The sequence below is a fragment of the Oncorhynchus gorbuscha genome, unplaced genomic scaffold (genome assembly GCF_021184085.1).
Source record: "Oncorhynchus gorbuscha isolate QuinsamMale2020 ecotype Even-year unplaced genomic scaffold, OgorEven_v1.0 Un_scaffold_785, whole genome shotgun sequence".
Classification (NCBI taxonomy): domain Eukaryota; kingdom Metazoa; phylum Chordata; class Actinopteri; order Salmoniformes; family Salmonidae; genus Oncorhynchus; species Oncorhynchus gorbuscha.
Genome location: NW_025745811.1, coordinates 258,319 through 275,972, shown reverse-complemented (window position 1 = coordinate 275,972; position 17,654 = coordinate 258,319). Strand labels below are relative to the sequence as shown.

General features: G+C 45.9%; 1 protein-coding gene across 1 annotated transcript in view; it reads left to right on the top strand.

Moving 5' to 3' along the window:
• The first annotated feature begins 3,381 nt into the window (after positions 1 to 3,381).
• The window catches only part of LOC124020249 (A-kinase anchor protein 13-like), a 59,671-nt gene continuing 45,398 nt past the window's right edge, over positions 3,382 to 17,654 (top strand). The window contains 9 exon segments of the mRNA XM_046335607.1: positions 3,382 to 3,524; positions 7,198 to 7,448; positions 10,665 to 10,729; positions 10,731 to 10,788; positions 10,932 to 11,049; positions 15,013 to 15,089; positions 15,444 to 15,551; positions 15,554 to 15,617; positions 15,989 to 16,065. Of these exon segments, the coding sequence (XP_046191563.1) occupies positions 3,386 to 3,524; positions 7,198 to 7,448; positions 10,665 to 10,729; positions 10,731 to 10,788; positions 10,932 to 11,049; positions 15,013 to 15,089; positions 15,444 to 15,551; positions 15,554 to 15,617; positions 15,989 to 16,065 (957 nt within the window). The 5' untranslated portion in view covers positions 3,382 to 3,385.

Below are 17,654 nucleotides of genomic sequence, written 5' to 3'. Positions count from 1 at the left end.
AGACCACTACCATAGACCAGACCACTACTAAAGACCAGACCAGACCAGACCACTACTATAGACCAGACCACTACTATAGACCAGACCACTACTATAGACCAGACCACTACTATAGACCAGACCACTACTATAGACCAGACCACTACTATAGACCAGACCACTACTATAGACCAGACCACTACTATAGACCAGACCACTACTATAGACCAGACCACTACTATAGACCAGACCACTACTATAGACCAGACCACTACTATAGACCAGACCACTACTATAGACCAGACCACTACTATAGACCAGAACACTACTATAGACCAGACCACTACCATAGACCAGACCACTACCAAAGACCAGACCACTACCACTACTATAGACCAGACCACTACTATAGACCAGACCACTACTATAGACCAGACCACTACTATAGACCAGACCACTACTATAGACCAGACCACTACTATAGACCAGACCACTACCAGACCACTACTATAGACCAGACCACTAATATAGACCAGACCACTACTATAGACCAGACCACTACTATAGACCAGACCACTACTATAGACCAGACCACTACTATAGACCAGACCACTACTATAGACCAGACCACTACTATAGACCAGCCCAGAACACTATTATGGACTACACACTACTATAGACTAGACCAGAACACTGCTACAGTCACCACCACACGGTCGATAGTAAACACACACGTTACCCCCAGTCACCACCACACAGTCCATAGTAAACACACACGTTACCCCCAGTCACCACCACACAGTCCATAGTAAACACACACGTTACCCCCAGTCACCACCACACAGTCCATAGTAAACACACACGTTACCCCAGTCACCACCACACAGTCCATAGTAAACACACACGTTACCACCAGTCACCACCACACAGTCCATAGTAAACACACACACGTAACTCCCAGTCACCACCACACAGTCCATAGTAAACACACATGTTACCCCCAGTCACCACCACACAGTCACCACCACACAGTCACCACCACACAGTCACCACCACACAGTCACCACCACACAGTCCATAGTAAACACACACGTTACCCCCAGTCACCACCACACAGTCCATAGTAAACACACACGTTACCCCCAGTCACCACCACACAGTCACCACCACACAGTCACCACCACACAGTCCATAGTAAACACACACGTTACCCCAGTCACCAACAGTCACCACCACACAGTCACCACCACACAGTCACCACCACACAGTCACCACCACACAGTCCATAGTAAACACCGTTACCCACAGTCACCACCACACAGTCACCACCACACAGTCACCACCACACAGTCCATAGTAAACACACACACACCCCCAGTCACCACCACACGGTCCATAGTAAACACACACACACGTTACCCACAGTCACCACCACACAGTCCATAGTAAACACACACACACCCAGTCCATAGTAAACACACACACACACGTTACCCACAGTCACCACCACACAGTCCATAGTAAACACACACACACGTTACCCCCAGTCACCACCACACAGTCACCATCACATAGTCCATAGTAAACACACACACGTAACACACACACGTAACCCACAGTCACCATCACATAGTCCATAGTAAACACACACACGTAACCCACAGTCACCATCACATAGTCCATAGTAAACACACACGTTACCCACAGTCACCAACACACAGTCCATAGTAAACACACACGTTAGTCACCATCACACAGTCCATAGTAAACACACACATTTACCTCACATCATCACATAGTCCATAGTAAACACACACGTGTTACCCCCAGTCACCACCACACAGTCCATAGTAAACACACACGTTACCCACAGTCACCACCACACAGTCCATAGTAAACACACGTTACCCAAAGTCATCATCACATAGTCCATAGTAAACACACCGTTACCCACAGTCACCACCACAGTCCATAGTAAACACACACACACACACACGTTACCCACAGTCACCACCACACAGTCCATAGTAAACACACACACACGTTACCCCAGTCACCACCACACAGTCACCATCACATAGTCCATAGTAAACACACACACGTAACCCACAGTCACCATCACATAGTCCATAGTAAACACACACACGTAACCCACAGTCACCATCACATAGTCCATAGTAAACACACACGTTACCCACAGTCACCACCACACAGTCCATAGTAAACACACACGTTACCCACAGTCACCATCACACAGTCCATAGTAAACACACACATTTACCCACAGTCATCATCACATAGTCCATAGTAAACACACACGTTACCCACAGTCATCATCACATAGTCCATAGTAAACACACACACGTTACCCCCAGTCACCACCACACAGTCCATAGTAAACACACACGTTACCCAAAGTCACCACCACACAGTCCATAGTAAACACACACGTTACCCAAAGTCATCATCACATAGTCCATAGTAAACACACACACGTTACCCCCAGTCACCACCACACAGTCCATAGTAAACACACACATTACCCACAGTCACCACCACACAGTCCATAGTAAACACACCGTTACCCACAGTCATCATCACACAGTCCATAGTAAACACACACATTACCCACAGTCACCACCACAGTCCATAGTAAACACACACGTTACCCACAGTCACCACCACACAGTCCATAGTAAACACACACATTACCCACAGTCACCACCACACAGTCACCACCACACAGTCACCACCACACAGTCACCACCACACAGTCCATAGTAAACACACACGTTACCCCCAGTCACCACCACACAGTCCATAGTAAACACACACATTACCCACAGTCACCACCACACAGTCCATAGTAAACACACACATTACCCACAGTCACCATCACATAGTCCATAGTAAACACACACACACGTAACCCACAGTCACCATCACCACACAGTCACCACCACACAGTCCATAGTAAACACACACATTACCCACAGTCACCATCACATAGTCCATAGTAAACACACACATTACCCACAGTCACCATCACCACACAGTCCATAGTAAACACACACGTTACCCACAGTCATCATCACATAGTCCATAGTAAACACACACATTACCCACAGTCACCATCACCACACAGTCCATAGTAAACACACACACGTTACACACAGTCATCATCACATAGTCCATAGTAAACACACACATTACCCACAGTCACCACCACCCAGTCCATAGTAAACACACACGTTACCCAAAGTCACCATCACCACACAGTCATCATCACACAGTCCATAGTAAACACAATTATATTATTATTATAGATTATAGTGTCTACGATAATGTCTAGATAAATACCTGTGAATGCTATCTGAGTGTTGTGTTTCATAATCTAGGCACAGAGATGATTGACAGTCAGCTGATGGGGGAGTTTGAGGAAGACCTGAAAGAGCTGGAAGCAGACTCCTGGAGCAACGTTATGGACAGCAACTTCCTCAAACATCTGAAGAAGGACGTCATCAAGAGACAGGAGGTCATCTACGGTACCTACCACTGCTACTGTACCTACCACTGCTACTGTACCTACCACTGCTACTGTACCTACCACTGCTACAGTACCTACCACTGCTACAGTACCTACCACTGCTACAGTACCTACAGTACCTACCACTGCTACTGTACCTACCACTGCTACTGTACCTACCACTGCTACTGTACCTACCACTGCTACAGTACCTACCACTGCTACAGTACCTACCACTGCTACTGTACCTACCACTGCTACTGTACCTACCACTGCTACAGTTCCTACCACTGCTACAGTACCTACCACTGCTACAGTACCTACCACTGCTACAGTACCTACAGTACCTACCACTGCTACTGTACCTACCACTGCTACTGTACCTACCACTGCTACTGTACCCTACTCTACCTTGAATTATACCAGGCACTACTACCCCTCTATCTAGAGTTACAATGCACTACTACCCTCTATCTAGAGTTACAGCATACTACCACCCTCTATCTAGAGTTACAATACACTACTACCCCTCTATCTAGAGTTACAATACACAACTACCCCTCTATCTAGAGTTACAGCATACTACTACCCCCTATATCTAGAGTTACAGCACACTACCCCTCTTTCTAGAGTTACAGCATACTACTACCCCTCTATCTAGAGTTACAATGCACTACCACCCCTCTATCTAGAGCTACCAGGCACTACTACCCCTCTATCTAGAGTTACAATGCACTACTCCTCTATCTAGAGTTGCAGCATACTACTACCCCTCTATCTAGAGTTACAGCACACTACCCCTCTTTCTAGAGTTACAGCATACTACTACCCCTCTATCTAGAGTTACAATGCACTACCACCCCTCTATCTAGAGTTACCAGGCACTACTACCCCTCTATCTAGAGTTACAATGCACTACTACCCTCTATCTAGAGTTACCAGGCACTACTACCCTCTTTCTAGAGTTACAATACACTACTACCCCTCTATCTAGAGTTACAATACACTACTACTCCTCTATCTAGAGTTACAATACACTACTACTCCTCTATCAAGAGTTACAATGCACTACTACCCCTCTATCTAGAGTTACAATGCACTACTACTCCTATCTAGAGTTACAGCATACTACCAGCCCTCTATCTAGAGTTACAATACACTACTACCCCTCTATCTAGAGTTACAATACACAACTACCCCTCTATCTAGAGTTACAGCATACTACTACCCCTATATCTAGAGTTACAGCACACTACCCCTCTTTCTAGAGTTACAGCATACTACTACCCCTCTATCTAGAGTTACAATGCACTACCACCCCTCTATCTAGAGCTACCAGGCACTACTACCCCTCTATCTAGAGTTACAATGCACTACTCCTCTATCTAGAGTTGCAGCATACTACTACCTCTCTATCTAGAGTTACAGCACACTACCCCTCTTTCTAGAGTTACAGCATACTACTACCCCTCTATCTAGAGTTACAATGCACTACCACCCCTCTATCTAGAGTTACCAGGCACTACTACCCCTCTATCTAGAGTTACAATGCACTACTACCCCTCTATCTAGAGTTACCAGGCACTACTACCCCTCTTTCTAGAGTTACAATACACTACTACCCCTCTATCTAGAGTTACAATACACTACTACTCCTCTATCTAGAGTTACAATACACTACTACTCCTCTATCAAGAGTTACAATGCACTACTACCCCTCTATTTAGAGTTACAATGCACTACTACTCCTATCTAGAGTTACAGCATACTACCAGCCCTCTATCTAGAGATACAGCATACTACTACCCCTCTATCTAGAGTTACAGCATACTACTACCCCTCTATCTAGAGTTACAATGCACTACCACCCCTCTATCTAGAGTTACAATACACTACTACCCCTCTATCTAGAGTTACAATGCAATACTACCCCTCTATCTAGAGTTACAATGCAATACTACCCCTCTATCTAGAGTTACAATACAATACTACCCCTCTATCTAGAGTTACAATGCACTACTACCCCTCTATCTAGAGTTAAAATGCACTACTACCCCTCTATCTAGAGTTGAAATGCACTACTACCCCTCTATCTAGAGTTACAATACACTACTACTCCTCTATCAAGAGTTACAATGCACTACTACCCCTCTATCTAGAGTTACAATGCACTACTACTCCTATCTAGAGTTACAGCATACTACTACCCTCTATCTAGAGTTACAATGCAATACTACCCCTCTATCTAGAGTTACAATGCAATACTACCCCTCTATCTAGAGTTACAATACACTACTACCCCTCTATCTAGAGTTACAATGCAATACTACCCCTCTATTTAGAGTTACAATGCAATACTACCCCTCTATCTAGAGTTACAATGCAATACTACCCCTCTATCTAGAGTTACAATGCAATACTACCCCTCTATCTAGAGTTACAATGCAATACTACCCCTCTATCTAGAGTTACAGCATACTACCCTCTATTTAGAGTTACAATACAATACTACCCCTCTATCTAGAGTTACAGCATACTACCCTCTATTTAGAGTTACAATACAATACTACCCCTCTATCTAGAGTTACATTGCAATACTACCCCTCTATCTAGAGTTACAGCATACTACTACCCCTCTATCTAGAGTTACAGCATACTACTACCCCTCTATCTAGAATTACCAGGCAATAATACCCCTCTATCTAGAGTTACATTGCAATACTATGCCTCTATCTAGAGTTACAATGCACTACTATGCCTCTATCTAGAGTTACAGCACACCACTACCCCTCTATCCAGAGTTGCAATGCACTGCTACCCCTCTATCTAGAGCTGGACATACCCTGATCTCCCTAAGTTTATCCCCCTCCTAACCTTTACCCCCTCTCTCCCTGCATCTCCCCCTCCTAACCTTTACCCCCTCTCTCCCTGCATCTCCCTCCAAACCTTTACCCCCTCTCTCCCTGTATCTCCCCCTCCAAACCTTTACCCCCTCTCTCCCTGTATCTCCCCCTCCTAACCTTTACCCCCTCTCTCCCTGCATCTCCCCCGCCTAACCTTTACCCCCTCTCTCCCTGCATCTCCCCCTCCTAACCTTTACCCCTCTCTCCCTGCATCTCCCCCTCCTAACCTTTACCCCCTCTCTCCCTGTATCTCCCCTCCCTGTATCTCCCCCTCCTAACCTTTAACCCCTCCCTGTTTCTCCCCCTCCTAACCTTTAACCCCTTCCTGTATCTCCCCCTCCTAACCTTTACCCCCTCTCTCCCTGTATCTCCCCCTCCTAACCTTAACCCCTCCCTGTATCTCTCCCTCCCTGTACCTCCCCCTGACCTTTAACCCCTCTCTCCCTGCATCTCCCCTCCCTGTATCTCCCCCTCCTAAACTTTACCCCTCCCTGTATCTCCCCCTCCTGCATCTCCCCCTCCCTGTATCTCCCCCCTCCTAACCTTTAACCCCTCCCTGTTTCTCCCCCTCCTAACCTTTAACCCCTTCCTGTATCTCCCCCTCCTAACCTTTACCCCCTCTCTCCCTGTATCTCCCCCTCCTAACCTTAACCCCTCCCTGTATCTCTCCCTCCCTGTACCTCCCTCTCCTGACCTTTAACCCCTCCCTGTATCTCCCCCTCCCTGTACCTCCCCCTCCCTGTACCTCCCCTCCTGACCTTTAACCCCTCCCTGTTTCTCCTCCTCCAGAGTTGATGCAGACAGAGATGCACCACGTGAGGACCCTGCTGATCATGATGGAGGTGTACAGTAAGGGTCTTGTGAAGGAGCTGCAGCTGGAACCTCAGACAGTAGACAGGCTGTTCCCTGCCCTGGGGGAGCTCCTGGACCTCCACACCTCCTTCCTGACACGTCTCATGGAGAGGAAGAGAGAGAGCCAGCTGGAGGGGGAGGACAGAGGATTCATCATCAACAAGATAGGAGACATCCTGGAGACACAGGTTGGAGGAGGGAGAGAGCCCACACTACAGAACACTACAGAACACGACACTACACCACACTAAAGAACACCACACTACACTACAGAACACCACACTACACTACAGAACACCACACTACAGAACACTACAGAACACCACACTACACCACAGAACACCACACTACAGAACACCACACTACACCACAGAACACCACAGTACAGAACACCACAGTACAGAACACCACAGTACAGAACACCACAGTACAGAACACCACAGAACACCACACTACACCACAGAACACCACACTACACTACAGAACACCACACACCACACCACAGAACACCACACTACACCACAGAACACCACAGAACACCACACCACAGAACACCACACCACAGAACACCACACTACAGAACACCACACTACAGAACACCACAGTACAGAACACCACACTACAGAACACCACAGAACAGAACACCACAGAACACTACAGAACACCACACTACAGAACACCACACTACAGAACACCACAGAACAGAACACCACACTACAGAACACCACACTACAGAACACCACACTACAGAACACCACAGTACAGAACACCACACTACAGAACACCACAGAACAGAACACCACAGAACACTACAGAACACCACACTACAGAACACCACACTACAGAACACCACAGAACAGAACACCACACTACAGAACACCACAGAACACCACACCACACTACAGAACACCACAGAACACCACACCACACAACACCACAGAACAGAACACCACACTACAGAACACCACACTACAGAACACCACACTACAGAACACCACAGAACAGAACACCACACTACAGAACACCACACTACAGAACACCACACTACAGAACACCACAGAACAGAACACCACACTACAGAACACCACAGAACACCACACCACACTACAGAACACCACAGAACACCACACCACACTACAGAACACCACAGAACAGAACACCACACTACAGAACACCACAGAACACCACACTACAGAACACCACACTACAGAACACCACACTACAGAACACCACAGAACAGAACACCACACTACAGAACACCACACCACAGAACACCACACCACAGAACACCACACTACAGAACACCACACTATAGAACACCACACTATAGAACACCACACCACACTACAGAACACCACAGAACAGAACACCACAGAACAGAACACCACAGAACAGAACACCACAGAACAGAACACCACAGAACAGAACACCACAGAACAGAACACCACAGAACAGAACACCACAGAACAGAACACCACAGAACACCACACTACACCACAGAACACCACACTACACCACAGAACACCACACTACACCACAGAACACCACACTACAGAACACCACACTACAGAACACCACAGTACAGAACACCACAGAACACCACAGAACAGAACAGAGCACAACAACATCCTCCCCCCCCCACACTCCTGGAAGGAGTGCATGGTGTCTATACCACATCATAGAGACAGTTGAGGAGGTCCTGGAAGGAGAGCATGTTGTCTCTATACACCACATCATAGAGACAGCTGAGGAGGTCCTGGTGTCTCTCTACACCACATCATAGAGACAGCTGAGGAGGTCCTGGTGTCTCTCTACACCACATCATAGAGACAGTTGAGGAGGTCCTGGTGTCTCTATACACCACATCATAGAGACAGTTGAGGAGGTCCTGGTGTCTCTATACACCACATCATAGAGACAGTTGAGGAGGTCCTGGAAGGAGAGCATGTTGTCTCTCTATACCACATCATAGAGACAGCTGAGGAGGTCCTGGTGTCTCTCTACACCACATCATAGAGACAGTTGAGGAGGTCCTGGAAGGAGAGCATGTTGTCTCTCTATACCACATCATAGAGACAGTTGAGGAGGTCCTGGTGTCTCTCTACACCACATCATAGAGACTGTTGAGGAGGTCCTGGAAGGAGGGCATGTTGTCTCTCTATACCACATCATAGAGACAGTTGAGGAGGTCCTGGTGTATCTCTATACCACATCATAGAGACAGTTGAGGAGGTCCTGGTGTCTCTCTACACCACATCATAGAGACAGTTGAGGAGGTCCTGGAAGGAGGGCATGTTGTCTCTCTATACCACATCATAGAGACAGTTGAGGTCCTGGTGTATCTCTATACCACATCATAGAGACAGTTGAGGAGGGCATGTTGTCTCTCTACACCACATCATAGAGACAGTTGAGGAGGTCCTGGAAGGACAGCACCTACAACTTATACCCACCCTACAACCACACAGCACATACAACTTATACCAACCCTACAACCACACAGCACATACAACTTATACCCACCCTACAACCACACAGCACCTACAACTTATACCCACCCTACAACCACACAGCACATACAACTTATACCAACCCTACAACCACACAGCACCTACAACTTATACCCACCCTACAACCACACAGCACCTACAACTTATACCCACCCTACAACCACACAGCACCTACAACTTATACCCCCTACAACCACACAGCACATACAACTTATACCCACCCTACAACCACACAGCACATACAACTTATACCCACCCTACAACCACACAGCACATACAACTTATACCCACCCTACAACCCTACAGCACATACAACTTATACCCACCCTACAACCACACAGCACATACAACTTATACCCTACAACCACACAGCACATACAACTTATACCCTACAACCACACAGCACATACAACTTATACCCTACAACCACACAGCACATACAACTTATACCCACCCTACAGCACATACAACTTATACCCTACAACCACACAGCACATACAACTTATACCCTACAACCACACAGCACATACAACTTATACCCTACAACCACACAGCACATACAACTTATACCCTACAACCACACAGCACATACAACTTATACCCTACAACCACACAGCACATACAACTTATACCCTACAACCACACAGCACATACGAAGAAGCTCTCTTTTTCCTAACAAAGGAACACTGGCTTTTAAAGCTGCAGAAAGAGTCGGTAATTGAAGACAACTGTATCCCCTGACGAGAGGGCGGGGTCAGAGCGCCAATTAGCAATGGGGCCGACCAATCAGCTGCTTGGAATCCAAGGAAGCCCTTTCCTGAAACACACACATACAAACCCACAACACAGAAAGAGGGAAACGTAACACATATCATGCTGGTTGCTGTTTTTCAGTTCTCAGGGACCAAAGCAGCGATTATGAAGAGAGTTTACGGGAAGTTCTGCAGCCGCCACAACGAGGTCAAACATCTACAAGGAGCTGCACTCCAAAGACAAACGCTTCCAGGCCTTCATCAGGGTAAGCACTTACCGTGCGCTACTCATTTACAGCATCCATTATCATTAGACATCAGCTAAACCAATATCTCATATCATCTCTGTTTCTAGGCATCTAACTGTTGCATCTCATCAATTCTGTCTTCCTATTATGTGACTTTTAAGAAGAAGATGAGAAGCAGTATCGTCCGGAGGCTAGGTATCCCAGAATGCATTCTGTTAGTCACCCAGAGGATCACCAAGTACCCCGTCCTGATGCAGAGAATACTACATCACACCAAAGGTTTGTCTGCTGCCCCAGTTCTGCCCTCTGCTGGACAGATCAGGTGGTCTCTGTATATATACACACACATACACACACTGCCCCCAGTTCTGCCCTCTGCTGGACAGATGAGGTGGTCTCTGTATACACACACACACACACACACACACACACACACACACACACACACACACACACACACACACACACACACACACACACACACACACACACACACACACACACACACACACACACACACACACACACTGCCCCCAGCTCTGCCCTGCACTCTGCTGGACAGATAAGGTGGTCTCTGTATATACACACACCACACACACACACACATACACACAGGCTGGTCAAGGCACACATCAACTTCATCATCCCGGACACCCAGGACTCCAACTTCAACACCTCCCTCTGCAACTGGATCCTGGACCTCCTGACGGGCCGCACCCCAGATGGTAAGGGTAGGTAACAACACATATGCCACCCTGATCCTCAACTCCCTCACAGCCATGTAGACACGCTCGACTCGAAATCCATCATCAAGTTTGCTGACGACACGACGGAGGTTGGCCAGATCACCGACCACAACGAGACAGCTTATAGGGAGGAGGTCAGAGAACTGGCAGTGTGGTGCCATGACAACAACCTCTCTCTCAACATCAGCAAGACCAAGGAGCTGGTCCTGGACTACAGGGAGGAGGTCAGAGAACTGGCAGTGTGGTGCCATGACAACAACCTCTCTCTCAACATCAGCAAGACCAAGGAGCTGGTCCTGGACTACAGGGAGGAGGTCAGAGAACTGGCAGTGTGGTGCCATGACAACAACCTCTCTCAACATCAGCAAGACCAAGGAGCTGATGGTGGAGTACAGGGAACAGGGGTGGGTGCATACCCACACCCATACCCACCCACCGTCTTTCTGGGTAAGTCTCTAAGAGCTGGGAGTCTTTCTGGGTAAGTCTCTAAGAGTCTGGGTAAGACTCTAAGAGCTGAGAGTCTTTCTGGGTTAGTCTCTAAGAGCTGGGAGTCTTTCTGGGTCAGTCTCTAAGAGCTGAGAGTCTTTCTGGGTTAGTCTCTAAGAGCTGGGAGTCTTTCTGGGTAAGTCTCTAAGAGCTGAGAGTATTTCTGGGTTAGTCTCTAAGAGCTGAGAGTCTTTCTGGGTCAGTCTCTAAGAGCTGAGAGTCTTTCTGGGTCAGTCTCTAAGAGCTGAGCGTCTTTCTGAGCTGTCAGTCTTTAAGAGCTGAGAGTCTTTCTGGGTTAGTCTCTAAGAGCTGAGAGTCTTTCTGGGTCAGTCTCTAAGAGCTGAGAGTATTTATGGGTCAGTCTCTAAGAGCTGAGAGTCTTTCTGGGTTAGTCTCTAAGAGCTGGGAGTCTTTCTGGGTTAGTCTCTAAGAGCTGAGAGTCTTTCTGGGGTTAGTCTCTAAGAGCTGAGAGTATTTCTAGGTAAGTCTCTAAGAGCTGAGAGTCTTTCTGGGTTAGTCTCTAAGAGCTGAGAGTCTTTCTGGGTTAGTCTCTAAGAGCCGATATAAGTCAAAACTGTAACAAGGCCGGTCAGGAACATTCAATGCCTTTTTGGTGAGCAACTCCAGTGTATACAGTATTTGGCCTTGTGTTTTAGGTTGTTGTCCTGTTGAAATGTTCATTTGTCTCCTAGTGTCTGCTGGAAAGCAGACTGAACCAGGTTTTCCTCTCGGATATTGTCTGTGTTTATAGCTGTATTCCGTTTCTTTTTATCCTTAAAACACTCTGTAGTCCTTGCCGATAACAAGCATAGTCATAACATGATGCAGTCACCACTATGTTTGAAAATAGGAAGTGGTACTCAGTGTTGTGTTGGATTTGCCCCAAACATAACATTTTGTATTCAAGAAATGTTTATTTATAGAATTTTTTTTTCGTTCTTTGACACATGGTTGTTGATCCATCCTTGTTCTCCTCTCAAACCATTCAACAACCAGGATGCATTTAGGTTAGTACTGTGTTATTGATCCATCCTCAGTTTTCTCCTCTCACAACTATTCAACAACCAGGATGCATTTAGGTTAGTATTGTGGAGTAACTACAATGTTGTTGATCCATCCTCAGTTTTCTCCTATCACAACTATTCAACTTTGTAACTTGTAAGCCTCATGGTGAAATCCCTGAGCAGTTTCCTTCCTCTCCGGTAACTGAGTTAGGAAGGACGCCTGTATCTTTGTAGCGACTGGGTGTATTTATACACCATCCAAAGTGTAATTAGTAACTTCACAAAGGGATATTCAATGTCTGCTTTTAGATTTTTACCCATCTACCAATAGGTGCCCTTCTTCACAAGGCAGTGGAACACCTCCTTGGTCTTTGTGGTTGAATCTATGTTTGAAATTCACTTCTCGACTGAGGGACCATATAGATAATTTAATGTGCGGGGTAGTCAAAATCATGATAAACACTGTTATTAAAGCACACAGAGTGAGTCCATGACCCTTATTATGTGACTTGATAATACATTTCTTACAAAGAGGTTGAATACTTATTGACTTAATTCTTTTCAGCTTTTCATGTTTAATTCATTTCTAAAAACATGATTTGGTCCTTCTGTAGCTCAGTTGGTAGAGCATGGCGCTTGTAACGCCAGGGTAGTGGGTTCAATCCCGGGACCACCCATACGTAGAATGTATGCACCCATGACTGTAAGTCGCTTTGGATAAAAGCGTCTGCTAAATGGCATATATTATATTATATTATGATTTGAATTTGACATTATGGGGTATTGTGTGTAGGCCATTGACAAAAAATATCGAAATGAATTATTTTTTAATTCAAGATGTAATAAAATAAAATGTGGAATAAGGCAAGGGGTGTGAATACCTGGCCCTGGTGAAATGTAGTGCACTATATATTTGGAATAGGGTGCTAGTCCTTCTTAGCGGTGCTTTTAGAGGAGTTCTCCTGCCAGTTTGAATGAAGAGAGGAGGAGGAGGAGGAGGAGACTGTCTGTTATACTGACCACATAGTGGAGCTTCATCTATAATGAAGAGAGGAGGAGGAGGAGGAGGAGGAGGAGGAGGAGGATACTGTCTGTTATACTGACCATATGGTGGAGCTTCATCTAGAATGAAGAGAGGAGGAGGAGGAGGAGGAGACTGTCTGTTATACTGACCATATGGTGGAGCTTCATCTAGAATGAAGAGAGGAGGAGGAGGAGGAGGAGGAGGAGGAGGAGGAGGAGGAGGAGGAGGAGGAGGAGGGTCGAGGAGACTGTCTGTTCTACTGACCACATGGTGGAGCTTCATCTACAATGAAGAGAGGAGGAGGAGGAGGAGGAGGAGGACGAAGAGACTGTCTGTTATACTGACCATATGGTGGAGCTTCATCTAGAATGAAGAGAGGAGAGGAGGAGGAGGAGGAGGAGGAGGAGTCTGGCTGTTATACTGACCACATGGTGGAGTTTCATCTAGAATGAAGAGAGGAGGAGGAGGAGGAGGAGGACGACGAAGAGACTGTCTGTTATACTGACCATATGGTGGAGCTTCATCTAGAATGAGGAGGAGGAGGAGGAGGAGGAGGAGGAGGAGGAGGAGGAGGAGACTGTCTGTTATACTGACCACATGGTGGAGCTTCATCTAGAATGAAGGGAGGAGGAGGAAGAGGAGGAGGAGGAGGAGGAGACTGTCTGTCTGTTATACTGACCAAATGGTGGAGCTTCATCGAGAAAGAAGAGAGGAGGAGGAGGAGGAGGAGGAGGAGGAGACTGTCTGTTATACTGACCACATGGTGGAGCTTCATCTAGAATGACATTAACCTTGTTTGTCTCTTTCTGTCTCTTTCTGTCATTCTGTTATGTGTTATGTGTGTTCATCTGTGTTACCTGTGTTGTGTGTGTGTGTGTGTGTGTGTGTGTGTGTGTGTGTGTGTGTGTGTGTGTGTGTGTGTGTGTGTGTGTGTGTGTGTGTGTGTGTGTGTGTGTGTGCTTTGACCATCCTCTCCCCACAGAGAATGAGGAAGACCATGGGGACCTGAGTGATGCTCTATACAAGGTCAAGGAGGTCATCACTGCAGTGGACAGCAAGGTAATATAATAATAATTTATTCATATTAGGTCAACTGAAATGTGATAATAATGTACTAATAATAGGTGAACTGACCTATGATAATAATTGTCATGTTGCTAGGTGAACTGACCTATGGTAATAATTGTCATGTTGCTAGGTGAACTGACCTATGGTAATAATTGTCATGTTGCTAGGTGAACTGACCTATGGTAATAATTGTCATGTTGAACTGACCTATGATAATAATTGTCATGTTGCTAGGTGAACTGACCTATGGTAATAATTGTCATGTTGCTAGGTGAACTGACCTATGATAATAATTGTCATGTTGCTAGGTGAACTGACCTATGGTAATAAATGTCATGTTGCTAGGTGAACGAGCATGAGAAGAAGAGGAGGCTGAAGGACATCTACAGCCGAACAGACAGCAAGTCCATAATGAGGATGAAGAGCGGTCAGATGTTTGCTAGAGAGGACCTGCTCAGAGGAGAAGATTGCTGTATGATGGACCTCTGCAGCTGAAGAACTCACAGGGGAAACTCAAGGGTGAGAAGGACACCAATATCACTGATATCTAACCCTGACCTCTAACCTCTGGTCTCCTCTCTCTATATGTAACAGCCTTGCTTCTCTCTGATATCTCACCCTGACCTCTAACCTCTGGTCTCCTCTCTCTATATGTAACAGCCATGCTTCTCTCTGATATCTAACCCTGACCTCTAACCTCTGGTCTCCTCTCTCTATATGTAACAGCCATGCTTCTCTCTGATATCTAACCCTGACCTCTAACCTCTGGTCTCCTCTCTCTGATATCTAACCCTGACCTCTAACCTCTGGTCTCCTCTCTCTATATGTAACGGCCATGCTTCTCTCTGATATCTAACCCTGACCTCTAACCTCTGGTCTCCTCTCTCTAGATGTAACGGCCATCCTTCTCTCTGATATTGTCGTCTTCCTACAGGAGAAAGACCAAAAATTCGTCTTTGCCTCTCTGGTAGGTGATTGGTTAAGACCAGAAATATGTAAATATCTCTTTGGCATCTTATTGGTTTAGTCAATTTTTCCATTACAATCAAGTCATTTAGCAGACACTCTTATCCAGAGTACCTTACAATCATCAGAATTACATAATTATATCTCTGGAATGTGATTGGTTGATCTTCCCACTCAGTAATAATAATGGGTCTATTCAGTAATAATAATGGGTCTATTCAGTAATAATAATAATAATAATGGGTCTATTCAGTAATAATAATAATAATAATAATGGGTCTATTCAGTAATAATAATGGGTCTATTCAGTAATAATAATGGGTCTATTCAGTAATAATAATGGGTATATTCAGTAATAATAATGGGTCTAAGCCTCCTGACATCTGATCCGGCAATTATGCTGTTTTTCTTGCAGAAATTACAGCTCAATGGGATATGTTTGGTTATGGGTAGGTTGTATTGGGCCCAAGAGCCAGTAATTTAGGGAAGTCCTTGGTTGGGTTATAGGTAGGTTGTATTTGGCCCAAGAGCCAGTAATTTAGGGAAGTCCTTGGCTGGGTTATGGGTAGGTTGTATTGGGCCCAACAGACAGTAATTTAGGGAAGTCCTTGGCTGGGTTATGGGTAGGTTGTATTGGGCCCAACAGACAGTAATTTAGGGACGTCCTTGGCCGGGTTATGGGTAGGTTGTATTGTAACAGCCAGTAATTTAGTGAAGTCCTTGGCTGGGTTATGGGTAGGTTGTATTGGGCCCAACAAACAGTAATTTAGGGAAGTCCTTGGCTGGGTTATGGGTAGGTTGTATTGGGCCCAACAGCCAGTAATTTAGGGAAGTCCTTGGCTGGGTTATGGGTAGGTTGTATTGGGCCCAACAGCCAGTAATTTAGAGAAGTCCTTGGTTGGGGAATAATAAGCATGTTCACCATGGAAATACATTGTAACATGTTGGTAGATGGACAGCAGGATAGTTTAAATAAATTGATCTGTACATCAATTGGATGTTTTTGGACAAACAAAATTGTTAATCATCGTTGCAATCTCCAGTATTATGTTCATTCATCAATCAATTAAATATATTTACGAAGCCCTTTTTAACATCAGCAGATGTCTCAAAGTGCTGTACAGAAACCCAGCCTAAAACCCCAGCAAACAATGCAGATGTAGAAGCACGGTGGCTAGGACAAAACTCCCTAGAAAGCCAGGAGCCTAGGAAGAAACCCAGAGAGGAACCAGCCTCCGAGGGGTGGCCAGTCCTCCTCTGGCTGTACCGGTGGAGGTTTACAGTATGAAAGTACATGTCCATAAAGGCCAGATTGTTATTCAAGATGTTCAGACGTTCATAGATGACCAGCAGAGTTAAATAATAATAATCACAGTGGTTGTAGAGGGAGAAACAGGTCAGTATCTCAGGAGTAAATGTCAGTTGGCTTTTCATAGCCGAGCAATCAGAGGTCGAGACAGCAGGTGCGTTAGAGAGAGAGAGTCAAAAATAGCTGACTATACTGATGGTGCTAGTGGCAGACTCCACTATGCTGGCAGGCTGGGTAACAGCCTGTTGCTTGGCTAACAGCCTGCTGCCTGGCCTGCACCC